Source organism: Protopterus annectens, chromosome 11.part0, assembly GCF_019279795.1.
Source record: "Protopterus annectens isolate FY-2018-M chromosome 11.part0, PAN1.0, whole genome shotgun sequence".
NCBI classification, from domain to species: Eukaryota; Metazoa; Chordata; order Ceratodontiformes; family Protopteridae; genus Protopterus; species Protopterus annectens.
In genome coordinates, this window is record NC_056745.1 from 1187972872 (window position 1) to 1187997629 (window position 24758).

At 40.0% G+C, this 24758-nt stretch overlaps 1 protein-coding gene across 1 annotated transcript in view; it reads left to right on the top strand.

Moving 5' to 3' along the window:
* PRKAR2B (protein kinase cAMP-dependent type II regulatory subunit beta) overlaps positions 1-24758 on the top strand; it is a 1491604-nt gene that overhangs the window by 903599 nt on the left and 563247 nt on the right. The window contains exon 4 of the mRNA XM_044088539.1: positions 6306-6389. Within this exon, the coding sequence (XP_043944474.1) occupies positions 6306-6389 (84 nt within the window). The remainder of the gene's footprint in view (positions 1-6305; positions 6390-24758) is intronic.

Here is a 24758-nt window from a genome sequence, read left to right on the forward strand (position 1 = left end):
TCATTTTTGTTGGATTTCAGGCCTCGTTACTGTGGTTATCTGCCTAGTGGAGTCAAGCGAATTTTTGTCAAGAGCAGCCTAGCAGGTATTTGCAATAAATCTTTCTTGAACTAAAATTGCTCAAACCAAATACGTTTACAACGATTATATTTGGACGTAAAACATCATATTTTTTTCGTGGAGAACTGTGAATGGTGGAATTGGTTCTTTATTTGAATTCAGGGATTCACTGATTCAGAGATATGTTTTTGTTGAGTTCTATTTTTTGGGTCAATGAATATTTTTACAAACTAATTGTTTGGACATTTCATCTGATTCTATATATGTTTTAGATTTTACCAGCAAATCACCATATTGTTGTGGACATTATATTTTTTTGTTTTTGTGGCGAACGGAGGATAGCAGAACTGGTTCTCCATTTTGATCTCAGGGACCCACCAATCTAGGCCATTGGTTTTTGGTCGAGTTTTATTCTCTGAGCTAAGGATTGACTCTATAAACCAATCTTTTGGTTTTGGATTTCACTTGGATCGGGATTGTGTGTTTTAACGAACTTTCCATCTAGATGCGGGTATGATTTTCCTAACACTATAAGGTTTTGGTGTTTACATCATAGGAGATATCGTTTATGTGTTTCTCAATCCTCACAGCCCTTTGTGCAATTGGGCTTGATGGACAGATCTTGGGGTTTTTGAATTTCAACAGTTTGACTGGTGGTTCCAGTATCACATGGACATATGATTATTGTTGTTTTATGTTTAATTCTGGACTGTTCTTCAACCTTTAAAGATTTTCATTAGGGGCATGGTTTGTATTACTCCATATTTTGGGGACTTGTTGCTGTGAATTCATAATGCAGGTTGGGATCATTGCATGGGTGAATTTTTTCTCATCTGTATGTTTACTTTAAATGAGAATATGTTTATGTTATTAACAAGCCATTTTTCATAGAATGCATGTATTCCCTGATGTAATGTTAGGTATATGTTTCATGCCTCTATATAGTTTGTCATATTGAATTATTGGGCCAATCACAATTTGTTTCTTAATACTGATGAGTCTTGAATTCAACATCATTGGGAGGCTGCATTATGCAACAAGGTTCTTTTTATTATTCTTAGTGTTGTTCCTTTTCATATGTAGTAGAAACTTGATGGATGATATTTTTTGGTTGGTTATTATGTTTAATAGGGAGTTATGGGTTTCTGAGTGGGGTGTTTGATTTCAGACTTTAATTTACACTTGTATGGTGCATTGAACCATTGATTTTTTTGTCATCACATCATTGACTAGGTAACATATATTCCTTTGAGATTATCTACTGTTTTGGTTAGTATTTGAGTGTCTGCTTTTGGACATTTGGGTTACGTAGCAGGAAGAGGTTTAGCCAGTTGGCTCATAGAAATATCTGAAAGCACTGATAATATTTGAAATATCATTGTGAAGGTTTAACTTCCATATCATTAAAGACATTGAGCAACTGGGAACTCTGTTGGAGGTGTAGTGCAGTGGCTATCATTGTGCCCATGTTGACCATTTACAGGTCTTATAGCTGGTTAAAAGAGGTACAATAATAAATACATTGATTTGGATTATTTGTGAGGTTAATGGTGTGAGATGGCTCACACAACCAGCACCTTTATGTGACTAACAGGGACAGTGGATTTATTTATTTTATTTTTTAATTTTTTTCTTATTAAATATTGTGGTACTTTTGGCCTGTGATGGATTTGACAACTATTATCAAAGGTCTCTCATCTGACTCTGGGGACTTGGGTATTTTTGGCCTGGGGTCAGATAAGGTTGTTAGTGGTTCTGTTGTTCAGGACCCCACTCAGGAATGCAAATTAGCCTTTACAAAGCTAACCAAAAATCTCATTACATTAAGGAAGAACGTTTGGCATCTTAGGTTATTACAGGCATATCAACTCAGGAAAAGTGCCCCTAGGGGATTAAGAACAAGGTTGCAGCCTATGATTGCTGAACCGGATGAGCTTCTTTTGGCTCAATGGTTGGAGGCACAACAACAGGCCTCCATGAATTTTGAAAATATTTTGACCAACCATTATGAGAGGAAGGTGGAGGAACAAACCAGTGAGGTTCAGAATTCAGATGTCCATATATTGCATGAGTTATTAACCAACAAAGAAAAAAATGTGGATTGTTAAATTGGGAGCCTTATTTTCAAAAGGGTTGAATGAACAATTTTAACTGTTTCAAAATAGTTCAATATATATACATTTTCACTGTACTTTTGCCATAAATAGTCATTTTGTTACATATTCATTTTCTAAATATATTTTTTGTAATACAGTTATGTAATATATTTTCATCCATTAGAGGGAGCTGCAGTATTGGGTATAAATGAATGTGTGTAATTAGTGTCTTCCATATATTACTTTTGCAGTGTGGTCACTGAGGAAGGTGCTTGCCGAAACCGGTATGACCCCACTGGGGTATTTTTCTATGGAGGAATGAAGAAATAAATACATTTTGCTGGAGGCTACACTGGAGTGCTGGCTTTTTTTGTTGTTGCTTGGTTTATGTGGTACAGCCATGCACTTGCCATTTATGCAGGTATCAGTGTTTCGTTCTCAGTACTAACTTTACCTCCCTCTCACCCCCTAAAGGGCCCATATCTATACAGGAAGGATGCAGAGTCCCTGTAATCACATCTATGCAGGTAAAAGCTGCACTCTCTAAAACCAAAAACACAGCATCCATGGGACTGGACAACATCCCAGGCTGCGTTTTACACGAACTTCAGAACAAACTGGCTCCCCATCTAAGCACCATGTTCAATCATAGTCTTACATCAGGATTTGTGCCCACTGAATGGCCCACAGCAACAGTTATCCCACTCCACAAAGGGGGAGCCACCACTGATCCTGGGACCTATCACCCTATTAGCCTGAGGAGCCTGGTCTTTAAGGCCATGGAACGTATCATCATGGAACTCATAAGCAAAGACATTGGTAACCTCCAAACTCTGGACCCCACCCAGTTCGGCTTTGTGAAAGGAAGATCATGCCTTCTGAACCTGATCGACTTCTTTGAGGCAGTCACCAAAGCCGTAGATGAGGGTAAGATGGTTCACACAGCCTATCTTGACCTCGTCAAGGCTTTTGACACCATCTCCAATTCTGGAATTACAGCTAAACTCACTAAACTAGGTATAAATCCCTACGTCACAAGATGGGTTGCCAGCTGGCTCACTGACAGAACCCACACTGTAAAAGTTGCAGACTCCAAATCTGACTTCAAACCAGTAACAAGTGGAGTACCACAGGGTTTAGTCCTGGGACTTCTCCTGTTTGGTATCTACTTCTCTGAAGTACAGGCTAACACAGAAGACCTCTGGCTAACAAAATTTGCAGATGACTGCAAACTTGGAACCATAGTCGAGTCCCCAAATGATGTGGACATCATCCTACAGGAGAGCCTCACTGAGACACATGCCTGGTGTCAGAGGCATGGCCTCAAGCTCAATGCCAAAAAGTGCATTGTCATCCCCTTTGGTAAAAAGTCTGTACCCATGAAGTACCTCATAAACGGCAGTCTACTTAATGCTGAATGTGTGATAAGAGACCTTGGGACCCAGGTGGACAGTAGTCTCTTCTTTGATAATCACATTGCCACAGTAGTCAGGAAATCCTTCTTTGTGGCACACCTCATCACAAAAGGGTTCTCATCCAGGAAAAAAGAGGTCACTGTTCCCCTCTACTCAGCACTCATTAGACCCATTATAGAGTACAACACCCCTTTTGGAATGTACCCCACAAGACATCTGCAGCAGTTGGAAAGGCCACAGAAGTACCCCACAAAGAGGATTACTGGCCTCAAACAGATGCCCTACACTGACCATCTCAAAAAACTCAGGTTTTACTCAGTAGCATATCGCCTACTCTGAGGAGATCTCTGCCTAACATATAAAGCTATGTTAAACCCAGAGCTGTTGGACATGCTACACCTAAAGAAATCCCAATCCCTCTGAGCTACACACTCTAGGGACCTAAACCTTGTCACCACAATAAACAGGACATGCTGGAGGGTATATTCCTGTCCCAGAGACTTCCTGTACGCTGGAACAAGCTACCCATCTATGTCAAGCAAAGTTCCTCATTAGCACTCTTCAAGACAAATCTTGATGAGTGGATGGGAAATAGGAAATACACCACAGAGATCACTTCTGTGGCTCTGCTCGACAGGGGCACAGGAAATTAGCTTTCTTGGGTAGCGTAAGCCAGGGAACCTTGTTGGCTAGGCTTACTTAGGCCCTTGGGCCGATAGCCTAGTACGTACCTACCTATGAACCTATGAACCTATCAATGGCAGTATTATGAATAGTATATGCAATATAAACAGTTGTATCAATGGCAGTATTATGAACAGTTTGTGCAATATAAACAGTTTTATCAATGGCAGTATTATGAGTAGTATGTGCAATATAAACAGTTGTATCAATGGCAGTATTATGAACAGTATGTGCAATATAAACAGTTGTTGTATCAATGGCAGTATTATGAGTATTATATGCACTACAAACAGTTGTATCAATGGCTGTATTATGAACAGTATATGCAATATAAACAGTTGTATCAATGGCAGTATTATGGATAGCATGTGCAATATAAACAGTTGTATCAATAGCAGTATTATGAACAGCATGTGCAATATAAACAGTTGTACCAATGGCAGTATTATGAACAGTATGTGCAATATAAACAATTGTATCAATGGCAGTATTATGAACAGTATGTGCAATACAAATAGTTGTATCAATGGCAGTATTATGAACAGTATGTGCAATACAAACAGTTGTATCAATGGCAGTATTATGAACAGTTTGTGTAATATAAACACTTGTTGTATCAATGGCAGTATTATGAACAGTATGTGCAATATAAACAGTTGTATCAATGGCAGTATTATGAACAGTATGTGCAATATAAACAGTTGTATCAATGGCAGTATTATGAACAGCATGTGCAATACAAACGGTTGTATCAATGGCAGTATTATGACCAGTATGTGCAATACAAACAGTTGTATCAATGGCAGCATTATGAATAGCATGTGCAATACAAACAGTTATATCAATGGCAGTATTATGAACAGTATGTGCAATATAAACAGTTGTTGTATCAATGGCAGTATTATGAACAGTATGTGCAATACAAGCAATTGTATTAATGGCAGTATTATGAACAGTATGTGCAATATAAACAGTTGTATCAATGGCAGTATTATGAACAGAATGTGCAATATAAACAGCTGTATCAATGGCAGTATTATGAACAGTATGTGCAGTCTAAACAGTTGTATCAATGGCAGTATTATGAACAGTATGTGCAATACAAACAGTTGTTGTTGAATCAATGGCAGTATTATGAACAGTATGTGCAATACAAACAGTCGTATCAATGGCAGTATTATGAACAGTATGGGCAATGCAAATAGTTGTTGTATCAATGGCAGTATTATGGATAGTATGTGTACTAGGAAGAATGTCACCAGAAAAGCAGAATCATTGATGTTAAGGAATCATACTTATGGAAAATAACCTATTATTTTCAGATTGCAAATTAAGCTTTTATTTAGTTGTTGTAACAGTTAATTTTAATAATAATAAAGGATCTGAGGAAGTTTGTTATTATGGATAAAAGTGCTTATCCATATTCTGTGACTGACTTTGGTGTAGTTCAGAAATTGACTTACTTATCTCAAATTGAGCTTCAGAAGCACTTCTGATTTTTGGGGGATGGGGCTGACATGATAGTTAAGACAGAGTTTGATTCTCACTTTGGGGAAATTAACTAGGCTTAAAATGGCCCATAAGGGCAGCTAGCATAGTACTGACCCGTGGACCTACTTATGAAAGTTAACAACTTTTATCTTTCTGTTCTTACCAAGTAGATAAAATTGTACTAGTATTAGTGATTTTAGCATAATTATTTTATTTCTGCAACGCTATCCAGTTGTAGTTTGTAATCTTTTTTCTTGCTGTATTAAATATGTTATAACTTCATCTTTGTTGACCATTTACTCAAGTGTAGTTTGCAGTTATGATGTTCATATCTCAAATGAAGCTTTCAGCCTGACTTTACTGATTAAAAAAGACAGCATGCAGAAATAAACATGCTTTATTTAAAAAGAATATTCATTGATGTCAGTGTACATTTCTTGGGTGCAGTAATTATTTGCTGGCATGACTTCAGGTGCAGTATGGTTTGTCTTATGTCTGCCTGCATCTAACAGTACTAGAAAGAAGATTTAAGTGAACTGTTTTACATGTGTGCATTCAGGTTATTCACCCTAAAACCGATGAACAGAGAAGTCGATTACAGGAAGCCTGCAGAGACATCCTTCTCTTCAAGAGTTTGGACCCGGTAAGAAAATAGAGCCAGTGTAGCTAAGCACACTGATGTGGTGAATATTCTTTTAAGTAACATTATTTAAAAAACATCTTTCAGTCATATGCTGACAGAGGTGTAGAATATGTGAGATGTGCAAAATTCTCTTTGGTCTGAGTGACCTGTAGTTTGTTCATTTGTTCAATTGTTTGTTAATTCCTACATAAAGGCCTAAGGCCATTCAGAACGACTCTTCAATGAATGTATGTACACTGGGACCCAACTTGGTATCAAGTTGTTTATTGAATATCTGCAAAGAAGAAGAAGAAGAAGACTGTTGAATACGTAAAGGAGCCTTGTTCCAAAGTTGAAATAGTGACTGCATTAAATAGTTTTCTCTTAAGACTCAGTTCTATCAGTAAAACATGCACCTCTGGTTAATATGCTTGTATTCAGCAATGCAGTATTTAGTAGATATCAATATTCTTCACTCCAGAGCCCCCTTTTGGCTAAACAAACTTTACCCTTCAAATATCTGCAACTGATTGAATAGAGGCCTAGACTTTCCACTCTAGATGGACATGATTTATCTCTGTAAGTAATGATACAAATTTTCATTGAATACCTTCCAAAACCAGAAGATCACCTTTCTTGTAGGAGCAAAACAACATGTTGTACTCAGTCAGTGATGGATCAAACATGCTATGGACAGCATGAAAAGACAGACATTATATCTTGTTGTAAAGTTCTTAAAAATTGAGCCAATAACTTTTATTGCCTTAGCTTTAACTTTTAAGGTATTAGCCCTATACTTTAAAATTACTACATATATTAATACCTAAATCCTTATATTCTGTCAACTTCTGTACCTCTTGGGGACCGGAATTTATTTTATATTCAGCCACTGGTTTCCTAAAATGTACAGTAGCACATTTATACGTATTAACTTTTAGTCCAGTTAAGTGTAACCTTTTAGCCATCAAACACATGTAAGTGTTGAACTGGTCAATATCCTTGTTGATGTAATAAAACAACTAGTTTAATGTCCGCATTCTTGGTCACCCAAACATTAGATATATTAGCAATAAATGAATACGCCAGGTTGAACAATACAGGACTTAGAACTGTTCCCTGTGGGACCCCTTTGTTTGCTTCAAACCAGCTAGATGTAAAATTTCTGATCCTTACTCTCTGCAAATTACCATGAAGCCAATTAGCCACCCAGTGAAGAATGTATGGATTAACTTTGTATTTGAGCATGGCATCAGCGATAGCAAAATGAGGGACACTGTCAAAAGCCTTAGACAAATCTTAATAGACCACCATTACAGACATACCTTTATCTAAGACAGTTGTCACTGTGTCATTAAATTAAATTAGTGAACATAGCCCTTTTCTTGTGAAACCATGTTGACTGAGGTCCATTAAACATCCCTGAAAGTCTTGATTAAGAAAGGAAAGTAGGCACCTGTCAAATCTCTTCCACACCAGTGAAGTAAGACTGATAGGTCTATAATTACTTATACTGTCCATTGGGCCCCCCCTTATGAATTGGAATTATGTCTGCAATTTTCCAGCTAGCAGGAACAATGCCAGAATACAACAGGCTATTAAAAATCGAGTGATAGTAGCTGAAATATATTTACTACAATATACCCAGAAGAGGTCTGGAATGTTATAAGGTCCCGTGCCACTACCCTGTTTAATCTAGGTTCATAGGTTCGTACTAGGCTATCTGCCCTGGGGCATTTATAAGCCTAGCCAGAGTGTGTGTGGCTTTCACCACCCCTTAGGATGAGAATACTACACCCTTTTAGGGTTTAGTTTACTGTGCCTCTGTCTAGTAGTGACACAGAAATGACCCCGGGGTAAACCTACGATCTCCCATCCACTCGTCAAGATTTCTCTTGAATAGAGTTAGTGAGGGGCTCTGCCTAACATGGATTGGGATTCTGTTCCAGAGTGTAGGGAGCCTCTGGGTTATGAATCTGTCCCTCCAGCACGTCCTATTTATTTCTTTGTTGAGGTTTAAGTCTCTTGCTCTCGTGGCTCTAGTGGATTTGGATTTACTGAGGTGGAGCATGTCCATTAATTCCGGATTGGACATGGCCTTGTACGTCAGGCACAGATCACCTCTGAGTAGGCGGTATGCGACTGAATAGAGCTGGAGTTTTTTCAGTCAGGCAGCATATGACATATGTTTAAGATCCTTTATTCTCTTGGTGAGGAACTTTTGGGGTCTTTCCAACTGCTGCAGGTGTCGGGTAAGATACATCCCAAATGGGGCATTGTACTCAATCATTGGCCTGATAAGAGAAGAGTACAGGGGCACAATGACCTCTTTTGATCTAGATGTGAAACCCTTCATGATAAGCTGGGCAATATAGAAGGTCTTCCTAACCACTTTGGCAATGTGAGTGTCAAATGAGAGGTTACTGTCAACCTGGGTCCCAAGATCCCTGATTACCTCTTCCGTACTTAATGGATTACCACCTATGTGGTAATTTGTGGGTACCTTGTTTTTCCCAAAGGGTATGACTATACATTTTTTGGCATTCAGCTTAAGGCCATGGCTCTGGCACCAATTATCCGTTTCTATGAGGCCTCTCTGAAGGATGTTTGTGTCCGCTGGAGTATCAATTATGGCCCCCAGTTTGCAGTCATCTGTGAACTTTGTCAGCCACAATCCTCCTATGTTTGCCTGTACCTCGGAAAAATAAATGCCGAACAAGAGGGGTCCCAGGACTGAGCCCTGTGGGACACCGCTTGTGACTGGCTTAGAGTCTGACATAGCTCCAGCAACTCTGACCCTGTGGGTTCTGTCCTTGAGCCAGTTTGCAACCCATCTTGTGACATATGGGTTTACATTTAAGCTGGTGAGTTTGTCTATGATGCCCGAGTGGGGTATTGTGTCAAAGGCTTTTGCAAGGTCAAGGTAGGCTGTGTGAACTGCCTTACCCTCATCAATGGCCTTAGTGACTGTTTCATAAAAGTCGACCAAGTTCAAAAGGCAGGATCTGCCTTTGACAAAGCCAAATTGGGTAGGATCCAATGTCTGTAGGTCCCCAATGTCTTTGTTTATGAGTTCCATAATGATCCTCTCCATAGCTTTGCAGACCAGGCTCGTCTTGCTTATGGGGCGGTAATTTCCAGGGTCCGTAGAAGCACCGCCTTTGTGAAGTGGTACCACTGTCGCCGTACGCCACTCTTTGGGTACGTATCCTGTAGTAAGGCTAAGATTAAACAGCAGTCTTATGTGTGGGTTTAGTTCCTCTTGGAGTTCATGTAGCACACAGCCCGGGACACCGTCCGGTCCCATTGATGCTGTGTTTTTAGCTTTAGAGAGGGCGGCTCTCACCTGGGCATCTGAGATGTTAGGGAGGCTGCACTCTGCTGGGATAGTTATTTCTCCTTTTGGGGAGGGAGGAGAAATTTGCACTGAACCTGTCTGCCAGAATGTTGGCAATGTCAGTGGGTTCAGTGTATTTTGTGTCATTTTGGACTAACTCTGAGCATATCTGGGAGTTTCCACCCAGGTTTCTAACATAGCTAAAGAAGGCCTTGTGATTGTCTTTTGTGTCTTTTGCGATTTTTCTCTCAAAGTTGGCCTTGGATGATTTTATGAGTGATCGTAGTTTTTGCTAGTACTGATCAGAGATGCCTTCCCTTTTAGGGATTTTGCTCTGTCATGTAGTAGCTTCCTCCTCCTGTTGTAGAGTTTGTTTATGGCTGGGGTCCACCAGACTGGGCGCCTGCCTTTGGGGCAATGGGTCTTGGTTTTATTTGGGATTGCATGATCCATGCATTCTTGAAGGTGCCCGTAGAAGGCATTTGCAAAGGATTCAGCAGTGTGGGTTGCGGTTTCCACTGGCCCAGGGGCCTTGAAGGATACCACTTCAGTCTTAAGAAGTGTGAAGTTGGCTTTTGAGAAGTTCTTCACTGTGGTCTTTTGTGCAGGGGTGGGGGGAGATGTGGATTTCCAGTGAGATTAATTTATGGTCTGATCTTACCAAAGAGGGATATACTTCGGTGTGGAGCATTTTGTCCCCATGTTTGTGATGATCAGGTCTAGTATATTGTCTCCTCTTGTGGGAATGGTGACCAGTTGTTCCATTGCATTTGAGTTTATGAATTCTAGGAACCTTTGGGCTAGGGTGTTGGGGCTTGAGTAATGTTCCCAGTCTATGTTTGGGTAGTTGAAGTCTCCCAATATGATGGTATTTGGAGAGACATTCATACTCTCCAGTGTCTTCAGGAAGGCTGTGTGGGGTTCCTGAGTTTGAGAGGGTGGTCTGTAGCATGCTACAAACTGTAAGGCTGTTTTGCCTATGGTTAGTTGCACCTGGATGATCTCTGATGCTTCGTGCGTTGCCACTAACCTGGAGGTGTGGGTATCTTTGATGAATATGGATACTCCCCCTCCTTTTGTGGTTCGGTCCAAGTTTTAGGGCCGGAAGGCATGATATGAGGTAAAATCTGATAGTGCTGGGGTGCTCTCAGAAGCCTTGAACCAGGTTTCAGTCACTGCACAGACATCAATGTTCTCCATACTGAGGAGGGCTTCGAGGGCGTGCATCTTGAGGTTTAGACTTCTGGCATTGAGCAGCATTACCCTTAGTTTTTTTCCACTTGTGTTTTCTAGGGAGGTAGGTTTGTCCTTTGAACCTTGCCTAAAAAAGGCACTATGGGGGTGGCAAGAGCCTTGGCCAATATCCGGAAGCCCAGGGTGACAGGTGCAAGCCGCCCTTGCGGCAGCGTGGCTTGTCAAGCATGTCATCCCAAGCAGACAGACATTGGATCCCCTTAGAATGACACCAGTAATTAAGCCAATTGTTAAAACTGATCATTTTGTCTTTGTACTGTGGCATCATTCTTGGTGAGGGCAAGATGCTGCTCAGGGTCAGGGTCATACCGGCCTGGGCTACATAATCAGAGAGCTCCTCTATGTCTCTTTTCATGTAGTCCAGGGAGGTACATCTCAGGTCGTTCACACCGGCATGTACAATGACTGAGTCATATTTGTACTTGCTGTGGAGTGACCTGAGTGCTTGTGTTATGTGGCGGATTCTAGCTCCCGACAGGCAGCTTACTGTGACCCTCTCCTTATTCAGTCTGGTGAGCGGTACGTCAGTGTGTCTGACTATGGAGTCACTTATTACAAGTGTGTCTGGCATGTTGTTTGGCTCAAAGATGCTTGCACATGGGTGAAATTGAAAACTGGGCACTTACAATCATCTTCTATTAAAATTCTAATATCAGAAACATTGTCAGACAGTGTAGCATTTTCTGCCAGGAAGAGCTAATTAAGCAAGTTCACCAATAATTTTCCAGCATTCAGCACTTCACCTCAAAAGAAATTGGTCCAAAAGATTTAACCCTATTATCAATGCACCTAACGTAAGAATAAAAGTTCTTAGAACAAGGACTACTAACTAAATTATCTTCAAATTAGCTTTTTGTTAATCTGAAAGAGGCATTTAACCTTCTGGAGACTAAGTTATAAGCCCATTTTAAATAATTTCTCTTGAACTGTTTCCAGGGCGTACATTTTTTCCTTTCTTTTCAAAAGTTTAATATCACCAGTATTCCACCATGGAGGTGTTTAGTTATTATTTTCGGGTCTATATTAGAACATCGAAGTTTCAAAACTTCTAATGTTCTAATATTGACCCCTATTCAGCGAACGCTTGCAACATCGAACATGCAGAACAGCAATTTTTTTCCTAGGGAAAAAATTCGCTGTTCCAAAAAACATACACACAACACAAGCACACCAAACAAACAGCAATCCACACACATACACCTAAAATCTTACATCTAACCCTACACTAAACTGTACATAAACCACTAACTATCCACTTACCTTAACCCTAACCCTAAGGTCCGTCACTATCGCACACTCACCTCACCAGTGACCTAACCCTAACTTACCTACCCCACCCTAACCCTCACGTCCACGCAATCACACATTTATCTGACCCGCGCCCTAACCCGCCCTAACCCTCATGTCCACACAATCGCACACATACCTAACCCGCACACTTACCTGAACCCGACCCGTAACTGTCCATCACAGCGCTGAAAATAGCAAAGTGACAGAAATGGACAACAGAATTCTTTCCCTGGGAAAAAATTTGGTTTTCTGTAGCTTCGCTATTTTCAGCGTTCGCTGAATTGTGATCGATATTAGAACATTCGAAGTTTTGAAACTTCGATGTTCTAATACAGACCCTTATTTTCTTACATCCAGACAAAAGAACTTCACAAATGTTTTCAAATTCCTGCCATTTATTCACAACATTATTTACCTCTGATTAATTTAAGTCCATAGAATTTATTTGATTAATCATATTCAGATCAAACAGTTTAGTCTTACCAAAAATTCTCTTTTGTTTACTCATGTAAAAAGCTTTAGTTATTAAATTCAAAAGCTAAATGATCTGAACTGCCTAATGGACACAACTGATTAATCTCAGAAGTTTTATTTGGAATATTTTTAAATAAAATATCTAAGATATTATATGGTCTGGTAGGAAAATCAATCATCTGAGTCAAATTGTGCACTAAACACCGAAAGTGTGATAAAAGACTTAGGGACACAGGTGGACAGTGGTCTCACATTCGATAACCACATCACCACAACAGTCAGGAAATCCTTCTATGTGGCACACCTCATCACTAAGGGCTTTTCATCCAGAAAAAAGGAGGTCAATGTCCCACTGTACTCATCCCTCTTTAGACCCATTATAGAATACAATGCCCTGTTTGGTATGTACCTCTCAAGACATCTGCAACAACTGGCAAGACTGCAGAAATACCTCACTAAAAGAATCACAGGCCTAAAGCAGATGCCCTATGTTGACTGTCTAAAAAAAATCCACCTATACTCTGTCGCATATCGTATACTCAGAGGCGATCTCTGCTTAACATACAAGGCCATGTCAAACCCAGAGCTGTTGGACATGCTGCACTTAAAGAAATCCCAATCCCTCAGAGACACATGCTCCAGGGATCTAAACCTTGTCATCACAATGAACAAAACATGCTGGAGGGATAGATTTCTGACCCAGAGACTCCCCAGACTCTGGAATAGACTGCCCATACATGTCAAGCAGAGCCCTCTTCAAAAGGAACCTTGATGATTGGATGGGAGATAGGAAATTCACCCCAGGGAGCACGTCAGTTGCCCTGCTAGACAGGGGTCCAGGGAAGTAAATACTGTGGGAAGAAATATCCAGGGAATTGTTATGGCTAGGCTTGTATAGGCCCTATGGCCAATAGCCTAGTACCAACCTGTGAACCTATGAACATACATAAATCGTAAAATTCATCCTCTGACATTGTGTTGTCCCATTAAACCAACTGATCCCTGGAAAGTTAAAGTCACCTAATATTACTAGGTTATTATAAGTAATAAACTTGATCAAGCCATCAATATACCAGAGTTCAGTTCTTGATACTGCAAGGCTTTTATAAGAAACTAACAAGTATAGTGGGAGACAGTTTTAGTAACCTGGGGTGTCTAGCACGGTTGTAACTAACCTTAACTTCTGGGTAAAATTCAAAAAAATGTTTTGCGATATTAACCAATTTCGAACTTAACAATATACTACCTAAATAATAAAGATTGTACCTATCTTGCCCAAATACACTGGTGTTATTCACAAAATCATCACAGGAATTAATAAAGTCAATATATTTTTAAATACACCAGGTATGTAACCATTTATTGAACATTGTTTTTGTAAAATGGTAATCTGATAAGGCTGTTGGGGACAAAATTTCTGAAAAGCAAAGATTGATTTTGTTTTTTAAACAAGCCTCTGATATACTCTCAACCATTTCTATACACATAAAAGAGAGGGGTCATTGTAAAAGCTGTTGCAAGTTACAGATGACTATTTGTTTAAGTATCATGATCTTTTCAATGTAATTTCTTCAGAAGATATTTTGGATTTCACCTACAAATAAAATTAATATATTGAGGACTGTCTGAACCTTTTGAGGGCTTATATTCTTTGTAACCAGTAATGCATGACAGAGTGGATAATATTGGAGAATACCAACCTTCCAAGAGGATTTGATAAGGTTTGACACCACTGCCAATGTGCCTTAACCCATGGAAGCTTCAGTATTCATGAATACCATCCACCCTGAAGGGTATTATTGTGGTTTGGAAAGGGAATTGCCAAAAATATTTTGTAATTTATTAGTAAGAATAATCCTTTTTGTATAGTTCTCAAGTTAAATAATTCATCCACTTGGTGAGAAGTCTACACAATGAAAAACAGGTTTGTATGTAGATAACGTGCAGTAGTTCAAAAGTATTTTTTATTCATTAACCTAGTAAGCTCACTGTACACAATTGCCTCTTTTTAGGGACATTCTTGTTAAGTAACATGCTAATGATTGCACTGGGTGCAAATAGAGACTGGAATAAAATAAACCCATAGTTACAAGACAGAACCTGATAGCAACTCATTACTTTAATCCTTTGTCCTAACTGCCACATTGGAGAAGGTACAGTGGAGGAGCGCCAATATTGATTTATGAGTGTGTGTGTGTGTGTGTGTGTGTGTGTGTGTGTGTGTGTGTGTGTGTGTGTGTGTGTGTGTGTGTGTGTCTGTGTGTGTGTCTGTCTCACCTTACAATAGCTATGTAGCATTGATGTGGAGGATACAGCTGTAGATGATCTTGTGGAACCAGTGATGTAATATAATCAATGAATTAATAAAACTGTTAGGATCAGTGCTTCTGTGTAGAATTTTTGCATAAGGGCCATGACCACAACTATAAAAAAAAAATAATTTTTACTTGCTTAGTTGTTTATGTGATACACTTATTTATCCTACACTGATTTTGTATCATATTTTATGTTTGGGAACATCTCACCCAGTTCCAGATTAAATGGGGTCTATATTATATTGTCGAAAGCTGACAATATCAAATCTGATATTGTCGACAAAACAATAGCGAACGTTCAGAATATCGAACATGTAAATGGAAATCTCCGTAAGGAGAGATTTCTGTTTACTTCAGTGTAGTGTGGTCTCGGAGTTGGTATATTTAAGTAGCGGGGGTGCAGAGGGGCATGCCCCCCTGCCTACACCCTTTAGTGTTTCTTTTTTATTTTTTTAATTATTTTTTTAGGAACATTCAATGTTTTAATAGTTCGATCATTAAAGGTCGACCTTTAGTGATTCGAACTATTAAACATTCAATAGACCCATTAAATGTACCCTTGGCTAAGGGGGGGTCCAAAACATGACCCTCATCCTTTTTTGGACCACACATAAATATACATGTTCTTCTGGATTCACCTTCCTGACTGTTTTAAATGTATGCTTACAAACCAGATTGCTATAAATTATAGTTATTGCTTAATAATACAGACTTTGTATGTGTCTGTTTTGCATAGTGTCATCTTGAACATTTGCAAGAAATGAAAAATAATAAATAACCAATAATAAAAAAACACCCATTTCAGAATATTTCAACCAGAAAAGACCCCCTGAACTACTGTCATTATAATGCACCAGTGTTCAACCACCACCCATACAAAACAGCCACTTGACTGTTTATACCTTAAGTGTCTGATTATGATAAAAAATGGCCAAAAATGGTCACACTAAATTATTCCAGCTTGCTTTGCACAAATGCACACTAGTTCTACAAAGCCAGGTTAATGATGTTGTAAAATGATCAAGACAGAGAAGGGTCAGTCATTTTCATCCAAAGACAAACCTTGTCCTCAGTAATTATGTTTTTTGACTGTGTTACTTCAGATGTCTGATTGTGGCAAGAAAATTAAATAAATCCTAATTGTGGACATAGCAGTGTATTCCAAGTTTATTTGGCACAACCAGTAGCCAGACAGTAATGTACTCTAACCTGTTTCACAGAAATGCACACTAGTCCAGCAGGAGTCAGACTGTTTAAAATGAGCAAATGACTATGAGTAAGTTAATTTCATTGACAAACAGCTTTCACTCCCCACAGGGAGGAGGTGCAGCCTTTATGCTTTGTAAAACTCATCTGAGTACAATAAAAAATAATACCTTTCAATCTCCTAGAACAAGAATCAGGGATAAAAGCAAAATAATAATAATTAGGAAAATTATTTGTTTTTGCTTTCTTGTATGTATTTTGTATTGCTTCATTGCCGTCTTCTGTTTTGTATATTGGGGTTTGTTTTCTTTACACTGTGTTTTACTTGTATTCTGTTTTTACTTGCATATTTAAATTGGAAAGAAACCACAGCTGTGTCTCTTGTGAGTCACACAGAGATTAGACATGTCAATTAAGGCTAATTACCTGTGAACTGAGGGTGGACCTTGGAATGAAACTGCCATCTTCTATGTTGTATGTATTTTGTATTGCTTCATTGCCTTCTTCTGTTTTGTATATTGAGATTTATTTTCTTTACACTATGTTTTACTTGTATTCTGTTTTTAATTGCATATTTAAATAGGAAAGAAATCACAGCTGCCCTCTTTTGTGAGTCACACAAAATTAAGTTTTTCCTCACCTTCCCACTCTGCTGCTGTTGTGTTTTTAAACTCAACTGTTTTTCTAGTTTCCTGCCCCTTGTTTTAATTTGACCACATATCTCCTTCCCTCATCTCTTTCATTAGCTATTGTGAGTAAGCACAAAATTCACATTTTGTGAAATTATTCCCCTTCAGCTATTTAAATGTATTGGCCATCCCACTGTATTCCATAGAACCAGAACCAGAACCTTCCAATCTATATTGCTCTTTTAAAATTAGTGGCTGTCCACTTCGATAGTTACGGCTTAAGTTACCCCCTTTCATGTCTAACTGCTTAGTGTACACTACAGCTCTTAGGATGTTAAACCATGTTTTCCATTTTACCTTTACAATCTGCAGCATTTACTCCAAGACCACCAAATACTGGAGAGCATACATGCTGCCTCTCAGTAGTTGTCTTGGGATTATTGCTTCTGATTTGCTCCTGGTGAGAGAAGGAGCATAGGGAGATTATTTCCTGGAAACTACTGATGACCAGAAAGCCTAATAACTGCTTCATTTGCACCAACTTGGAATTTGTACTTATATTTTGCTTCTAGACAGAGAAGGAATAGAGTGCATTGATTCCTGACTGTTTCTTATTGGGCAGTGAGTGTCTGTGTTTGACTTCCTGATTGGTCTGGTTGCTATTCAAGGCATCTACCAGGAAAAAGCTACAACAAGCCAACAGACCCTTGCATCATCTAGGGCAAGACTGTGGCTTCTCAATTTAGGATTGGTGATACTGTTTTTCGTCTGGTGATAAAATAGGCAAAGGGACATTGTATCCCAGCAGTATGAAAGTGTGGTGAGACCACCACTAATTGTAGCTAGGCAGTACCCATTCATACAACCCCCCCTCTTTTCATCATTCTTTACAAGCTACTTCATTCTTTTCATTAAATACTATAAATGCTGCTTGATTTCCTGCTGTCTAACCTAACTTCACAATATCTTCCTAAATAGTTCCACCACAAATCATCAGGATTTACTTGTTAATTTTCCTTCAAGTCTTTAACTGTCCTCTGTTTATAGGTTCATAGGTTCATAGGTTCATAGGTTCATAGGTTAGTACTAAGCTAACTGCCCTTGTGAGCCATTTTAAGCTTAGCCAATTATCCCTTGTGAGACTCAAACCCTGCACCTTGTGTTTGTAAGGCAAACACCTTAACCATTAGGCCACCCTCCCAATGCAGATACCTTGAGTTGACATTTTTCCTGCAAAAAGCACCATTGAAATTTCACCAATAACTAGTTTGCAGTGACAAGCAGTGCCCCCAGAATTGTAAACCAGATGCTCCTGACATTACTTTATATTCTCACACCAACTGTTCTAATTAATAAAAAAGGGTGGTTGCCATGGATATGAACTTTCCCACTATCTCCATTACCAGTTTGGTGAATATGGGCATCCAGAGGCATTTTAAAAATTGCCTTATTTTTACTGACAACCAGTTAATTCTCAAACAAACTGATATGGCAATTGAGAGATATATTTACATAATGTCACTGGAGGTAAAGCTCTCCCATAAAATTACTCCTAATGCCAATAAGGTTGTCAGTAGTACACATGCTGCACCCATTACACACAATTCAAAGCAGACACATAGATCCACATATGCTGAGGCACTTAAATGTAACCTTCCTAACCCCCCAAAGACTTCCTAGATGAAGTACACATAATAAATACTCTCAGCACCCCTGACTGCACTCTTTTCAAAACAATACCCACATCAACACATACAGCCACATCTCATGGAGCTTCTACTTCTAAGCCTATAAGACAAGCCACCACTTTCCAACATTCTGGTCATTGAAAACACCATTGTTATACACAGTGATGCCCCATGCTGCCCCTGTTACCAGGCTGAGTAAGGTGAAAGTCATAGTCAGTTACTTATCAGGGATCAAGATCTGCCACATTACACACAATCTCAGGTCATTGGACCAAAAGTGCCAGTATGACATGGTCATAGTCCATGTGGGTGTAAATGATCTGAGATGTACCTCCCTAGACTATATGAAGAGAGATGCCACGAAGATCTCGGAATATGTGTCCCATGCTGGTATGAGCCTAGCATTGAGCAGCATTTTACCTTCTCCAAGGATAATGCCACAATACAAACAAAAGATAATTGACCTTAATAACTGGCTTAGTTTCTAGTGTCATTCTAAGTGGGTGCAATATTTGTCAGCATGGAAGTAGATGGTCAACAGACCACACTGTTTGGATAGGGATGGTCTGTACCTCTCCTCTCTAGGCTTTCAAATATTAGCTAAAACGTTGTCCTCTCCCATAGTGCCTTTTTTGGGCAATACCAAACTAAAAGTACTTCTGACATAGCAAATCAAAACCAAGAAAATATAAAGGTGTTACTGTTCAATGCTAAGAGTCTAAACAAAACGTTCCACTCCCTAGAAGCTCTCTTCACCCTAGAGAATATTAATGTCTGTGCAGTTACTGAGACATGGTTTAAAGCCACGGAGACCACACAGAAAGTGCAAGGTTGTAATATCTTCCACACATTTACACCAGCTACTACACAGACAGGGACTAAAGTTGGGGGTGTCTGAATTTACAGCAAAAATAAATATACCTCAAGGCTGGCAAAACAGGACAATGCACTTTAGCTTCTTCATGTTCAAATAATCATAGGAAAAATCCCATACCAGTTCCTTCAGACTATAGGCCCCCCTCTATGACCCAGGAAACCCATACCATGTATTTAAAGTTATTGAAATCACTCACCCTCCAACCCAATACCATGTTCATGGGCAGCTTTAATTACCCCACTCTTAACTGGGAATCATATACAACACCAGATGTACAGGCATAAAGATTCCTGGATTTTGTAAATACAGACTCCCTGGACCAGACCGTGAATACACCAACCAGGGATGCAACCATGCTGGATCTGATCCTCACTCATATGGGAAAGTGCTGTACACCCCTTAGTGTAATGTCTTCTCTTGTAAGGTCAGACCACAAAATGATCTCCTTTGAAGTAAAAATAAGTAGTATTGGACAGACTTAGGATGTGCACATATGCATCAGCCATTTTTGCCTTTTGTTCACTGAAGTATGCGGCACACCTGACCAAATTACAGACAGACTTGATTAGTAAAGGTACCAAGTCTATAGCAACCCAGACAACAGTCAGGACATGTAAGTCCATTGAGGCTCAGTTGGTTACCATGCGGTCAATTTCAAACATATACATGTGCTTGATGTCCAGTGCAGCTGATGGTATGTATGGTCAGAGAGACAGAGACTGGCATTGCAGTTCACCATCATGCCTGTATACACCTCTATAACTTTACAGAGAGCATTAAGGTGTTCTTTGTGAACACACCTTTCAATAGTTACTCCCGGTTTGAACATAAAGATAAAGATACACTGATCAGAAGCAAACAGGAGGGTAAGGTATTGTCTGCAGTGAAAGTTCGTTTTCCCACCCCTCAATGGACCTTTCCCATAATCAGAGGGAAGATAAGCAGCTCTTTTTTATGGATGTCACAGCATTTTGCCTAGGACCCTCCTGGTAATAGTGCTTCCTGGGATAGAAGTGTGGAATTTCAATGGATGCCACCCTAGAGGCAGGAGTGGTCCACAAAGTTATGGTTTTAGATGACATTTCCCTGATAGAACCTTTCACTGCTTTGGTAGGTTTGCCCAGCCGCTGCACTCTGGAGGCATTTAGTGGGGAAAGATGCTTGGCTCTCCACCCACAAGCTTGGGAGGCCATCATCATGGATGCCTGGGTGATGACAGTCATTACTAGAGGCTACACTATGCCCATTTTATTTCACTCAAATGTTCGCCAAAGGTCCCTTACTGACATTCCAAAGCAGCAGCAAAGGAAAGCAGCAAAAGATATGCAAAAACTGCTGGCAAAACAGGAAATCCAGGAATACCACCATACCACAGAGGATCCTAGGTCTATTCAAGATTCTTTTTGGTGTTTAAGAAAAATGTAGCACTTCAAGCCCATTGTGGACCTATGCAGGCTAAATTTGTTTGTCAGACCAAATTCCAGATAGTAACACTGCAGTCCATTCTACATCTGTTGAGGAAGCACAACTGGATGTGCTCAGGAGACCTTAAGGATGCTTACTATCATATAAAGATAGCCATACATTCCAGGAGGTTTCTGCACGTCTGGCTGGGAGCCAGTCACTCTCAGATTTGAGCATTGTCATGTGGTTTCACCACAGCCCCCTTGAGTTCACCAAATGTATGGCAGTGGTAGTAGCTGGCTCAGGCTGCAGGATTTCTGGGCCTTCCCTTACCTAGACAACTGGCTGCTTTCAGCAACTTTGAGGGTATTGTTAGTTCATTCAAGTGACTCCTTGCTCCACCTTTGCTTAGCCCTAGGCATTAGAGTGAACTTCAACAAATCCATTATAGAGCCAGTTCAGGCTTTGAAGTCCATACGTTTCCATCTGGACATGAACAGTCAGATTGCCAGGCTTCCTCTGTTAAGGCTATCACCTATAGCCATTCAGACCCATCAGGTTCTCCTTTTCTCAGATGCAACCTGCATCCCTCATGCTTTATCTTCTTGGGCTAAAGGTGGCTGCCATCTTGTTATTCCCTTTAGCCAGATTTTACATGAGGGCTCTTCAGTGGTCTGTTTCTCTCCAGTGGTCTCTGACAAATTATCCTATATGGTTTCCCATGAGAATGATGGAGGAATTTTACCATCACATCTCTTGATGGATAACGTCTGACAGTGCATTGTTGGGTAGCCCTTTTGTTCTTTCTCCTCCTTTGGCACAGTGACCTTGGACACTTCCTTCCTGGAGTTGGGGGGCTACAGATCAAAGGAGGGACAGTGCAAGGTACCTGGTCCAAGTTAGAGGCCAGTTTGCACATTTGGAGATGAGAGCAGTCCTCCTGGCACTGCAGGTTTTTCAAGACTGCCTCCCAAAAGGTGTGATATCGATCCAGACTGACAATATGGCTGTGACTTTGTATATCAACAAACAAAATGGAAGCCAATTTTACCCCTTGTATTGAGAGGCTATGATGGTATGTCACTGGGCATTGTCTTCCCATTGATTTTGATTGTAACACATATCCCAGAAAAATCCAATATCCTAGCTGACAAGTTGAACAGAAGTATTCTGATGCCTCACAAATGGTCTGTCAATCCGGTAGTGGCAATGGAAATTTTCAGCCACTGGAGTAATCCTTGTTGCAACCTATTTTTCACTCCTTACCACACAAAGTGCACAAAGTTCTTTGCATTGATTCTCCAGAAGGGACATTCCTCAAGGAATAATCTATTCCATGCTTGGCCAGTGGTTCTCCTTTATGCATATCTTCCTGACAGTAAAATATTTACGGAAAGCAGCATAGTGCAAAGTGACTGTAATCCTCATAGCCCTCATATGACCCCGACAAGTTTGGTTCCCCTTCCTATGGCCTCCCCTGGTTCACCCTCCATGGGTTCTGAATTCAGAGGTTCATAGGTTCATAGATAGGTACTAGGCTATTGGCTCTAGGGCCTATATAAGCCTAGCCAAATGGTACCCTGGCTTTTGCCACCCAAGACAATTATTTTCCTGTGCCCCTGTTAAGCAGAACCACAGAAGTGATCCCCAGGGTGAATTTCTTATCTCCCATCCAGTCATCAAGATTTTTCTTGAAGCGTGCTAATAAGGATTTTTGTTTGATATAGATAGGTAGTTTGTTCCAGAGTATGGGAAGTCATGGATCTAATCTCATAACCATTGGGTCAACCTCACTCAGATCTCAAATCCTTCAAACTGATCGGTTGGTTGTTTCACCTCCAATGATGGCAAGAGATTCCAAACTACTTGCCATAGTGGTTCATATTCTTTCCTCATACCAAAAGTCTTTCACTATGAAAATGTGTGGCAGCAAATGGAAGACATTTAGTATTTGGAGCATCTTTAAAGTGCTGGATTCTTTTTTTGGCTTCAGCAAACACAGTCGGATTTCATAGCTGGACTTTTTCAGTCAGGGGCAGGCTACTCTGCTGTTAAGGTTTTGTTGGCAGCCATTGCCAATTTTCATGTTAGTCAAGATCATTCCCCTTTAGCTTCCCTGAAACTTTCTAAAACCTTTTTGAAAGGGACAGTTCTTCTCACCCCCCCCCCCCCAGCTGTTGAGAGATTCAGTATCTCCTTGGGAACTATCCTTTATGTTACAGCATTAATCAGGGCTCCCTTTGAGCCTGCTGCTAATGTGGATCTAAAGGTTCTGACTTGAAAGATTTTTTTCTTGGTTGCAGTGACTTCTGCTAAACTTCAGACTTTATCATGTATGCCTCCTTATTGATTTTTCACAAGGACTGGGTATCTATATGAAGTAAATCAGGCTTTTAGCCTAAGGTGGCCTCTGAGTCTGACTTAAATCAGTCTATTCATTTACCAGAATTTTTCTTGGAGTTCAGTAATAAGGGTGAGTACATGCCTGACTGTTCAGATCTTCACCAACAATTAGGAAATCTGACCATTTTTTTATATCCTTCTAAAGTTACCTTGTCCAGATGGCTTACTCACTGTATCTCTTTCTTTTATAAAGTTAATTGATTTCCTTTACCTTACAAACCAAAGGGTCATTCCTGTAGGGTAATTTCTACCTCAACAGCCATCTTTAGCCATACATCCTTGGATGAAACTTGTTCAGCAGCTACTTTGTCTAATACTCATACCTTTGTGAGTCTTTACAAGGTTGACATCCAGTCAAGGTCAAGGGCTATGTTTAGCTCCACCATTCTTCTGAATGTTCTCTTTCTCTCTTTACCTGGCTAGGGACTCTGTCCCACAGGCTGAGGTGGATGAAAGTGACAGCATTGGATATGAAAGTTATATACTTAACCATAATGCAGAATCAGTCTCAATTTCCACCCCTTCCATCCCCTGTCCAAATTTTAATCTGTGTTTTTTTTTTTTTTTTAGTGGATGTTGCAGGCTTTCCTGGAGCCTTCTTCTGTTAGTCCCTTTTTGGTCCTGGTTCAATGTTTCTCAGTTAGTAATTTTATTTAGAAGGGTCCAGTATGGTGGGGGCAGACTTGATCTGAGGAGATGAGGTAGTGCAGGGCATTATGGGAGAGGAACTCAAGCTTCAGAGCCAGCAAACCAGAACTTGAGATGGATGTAAGAAGAAGACAGCACATTTCTATCATCATGGTAAGTACGTAACATTTGCTTTTACAGACTGATAGGAAAAATAAGTCTTCATGGTTAAAGAGTCCCTCTTGTGGAACCCTTTTTGAGGAGCTGTTATTTCTCCACCCAGGAAGTATTAGAATGCCAAGGTGCTGCCTTGCATTACTTCTCAACCCTAACATGAAACTTTTCATTGATTCATTAAGGAAGCTGTTTTGCGGAAAGGACACACCCTGATTCTAGGCTGGCTGTCTAGCTAATCATTTCTTCTTATCATGTACACTGATCCTGACTGTTTTTAATTTCCATACTTCTTTGACTGAGCAAGTCATGGAAAATGTTGTACTCACTTCTGACTCTTTTATGGGTGGGTAGAGTCAACCAAGTGTTCAGTAATGCCCTCTGCATTTCCAGCATGACATGCTATGGTTAGAACTCTGGTCATGGATGACTGCCTTTGTAGAGCTGGATGGCTTAGGCAGCCTTTCTTTAACTATTGCAGCAAACCATCTTGGATACTGCCTTTATGAGTGAGGTCCTTTTTGCTGATCACTTGCAGGAAATACTATAAAATCTCCAAGGAAGGAGTATGGTTCTTTTCCATAACAGAGGGCATGAAAGCCCCTACTTTCTTCTCTTTATAATCATCCAAATCCTGAAGAAAAATAAAGGCTTTTAAGATTCAAATATACGTTGTGAAGTATCAGCCCCACCTTCCCCCAACAGCCAATTGCAC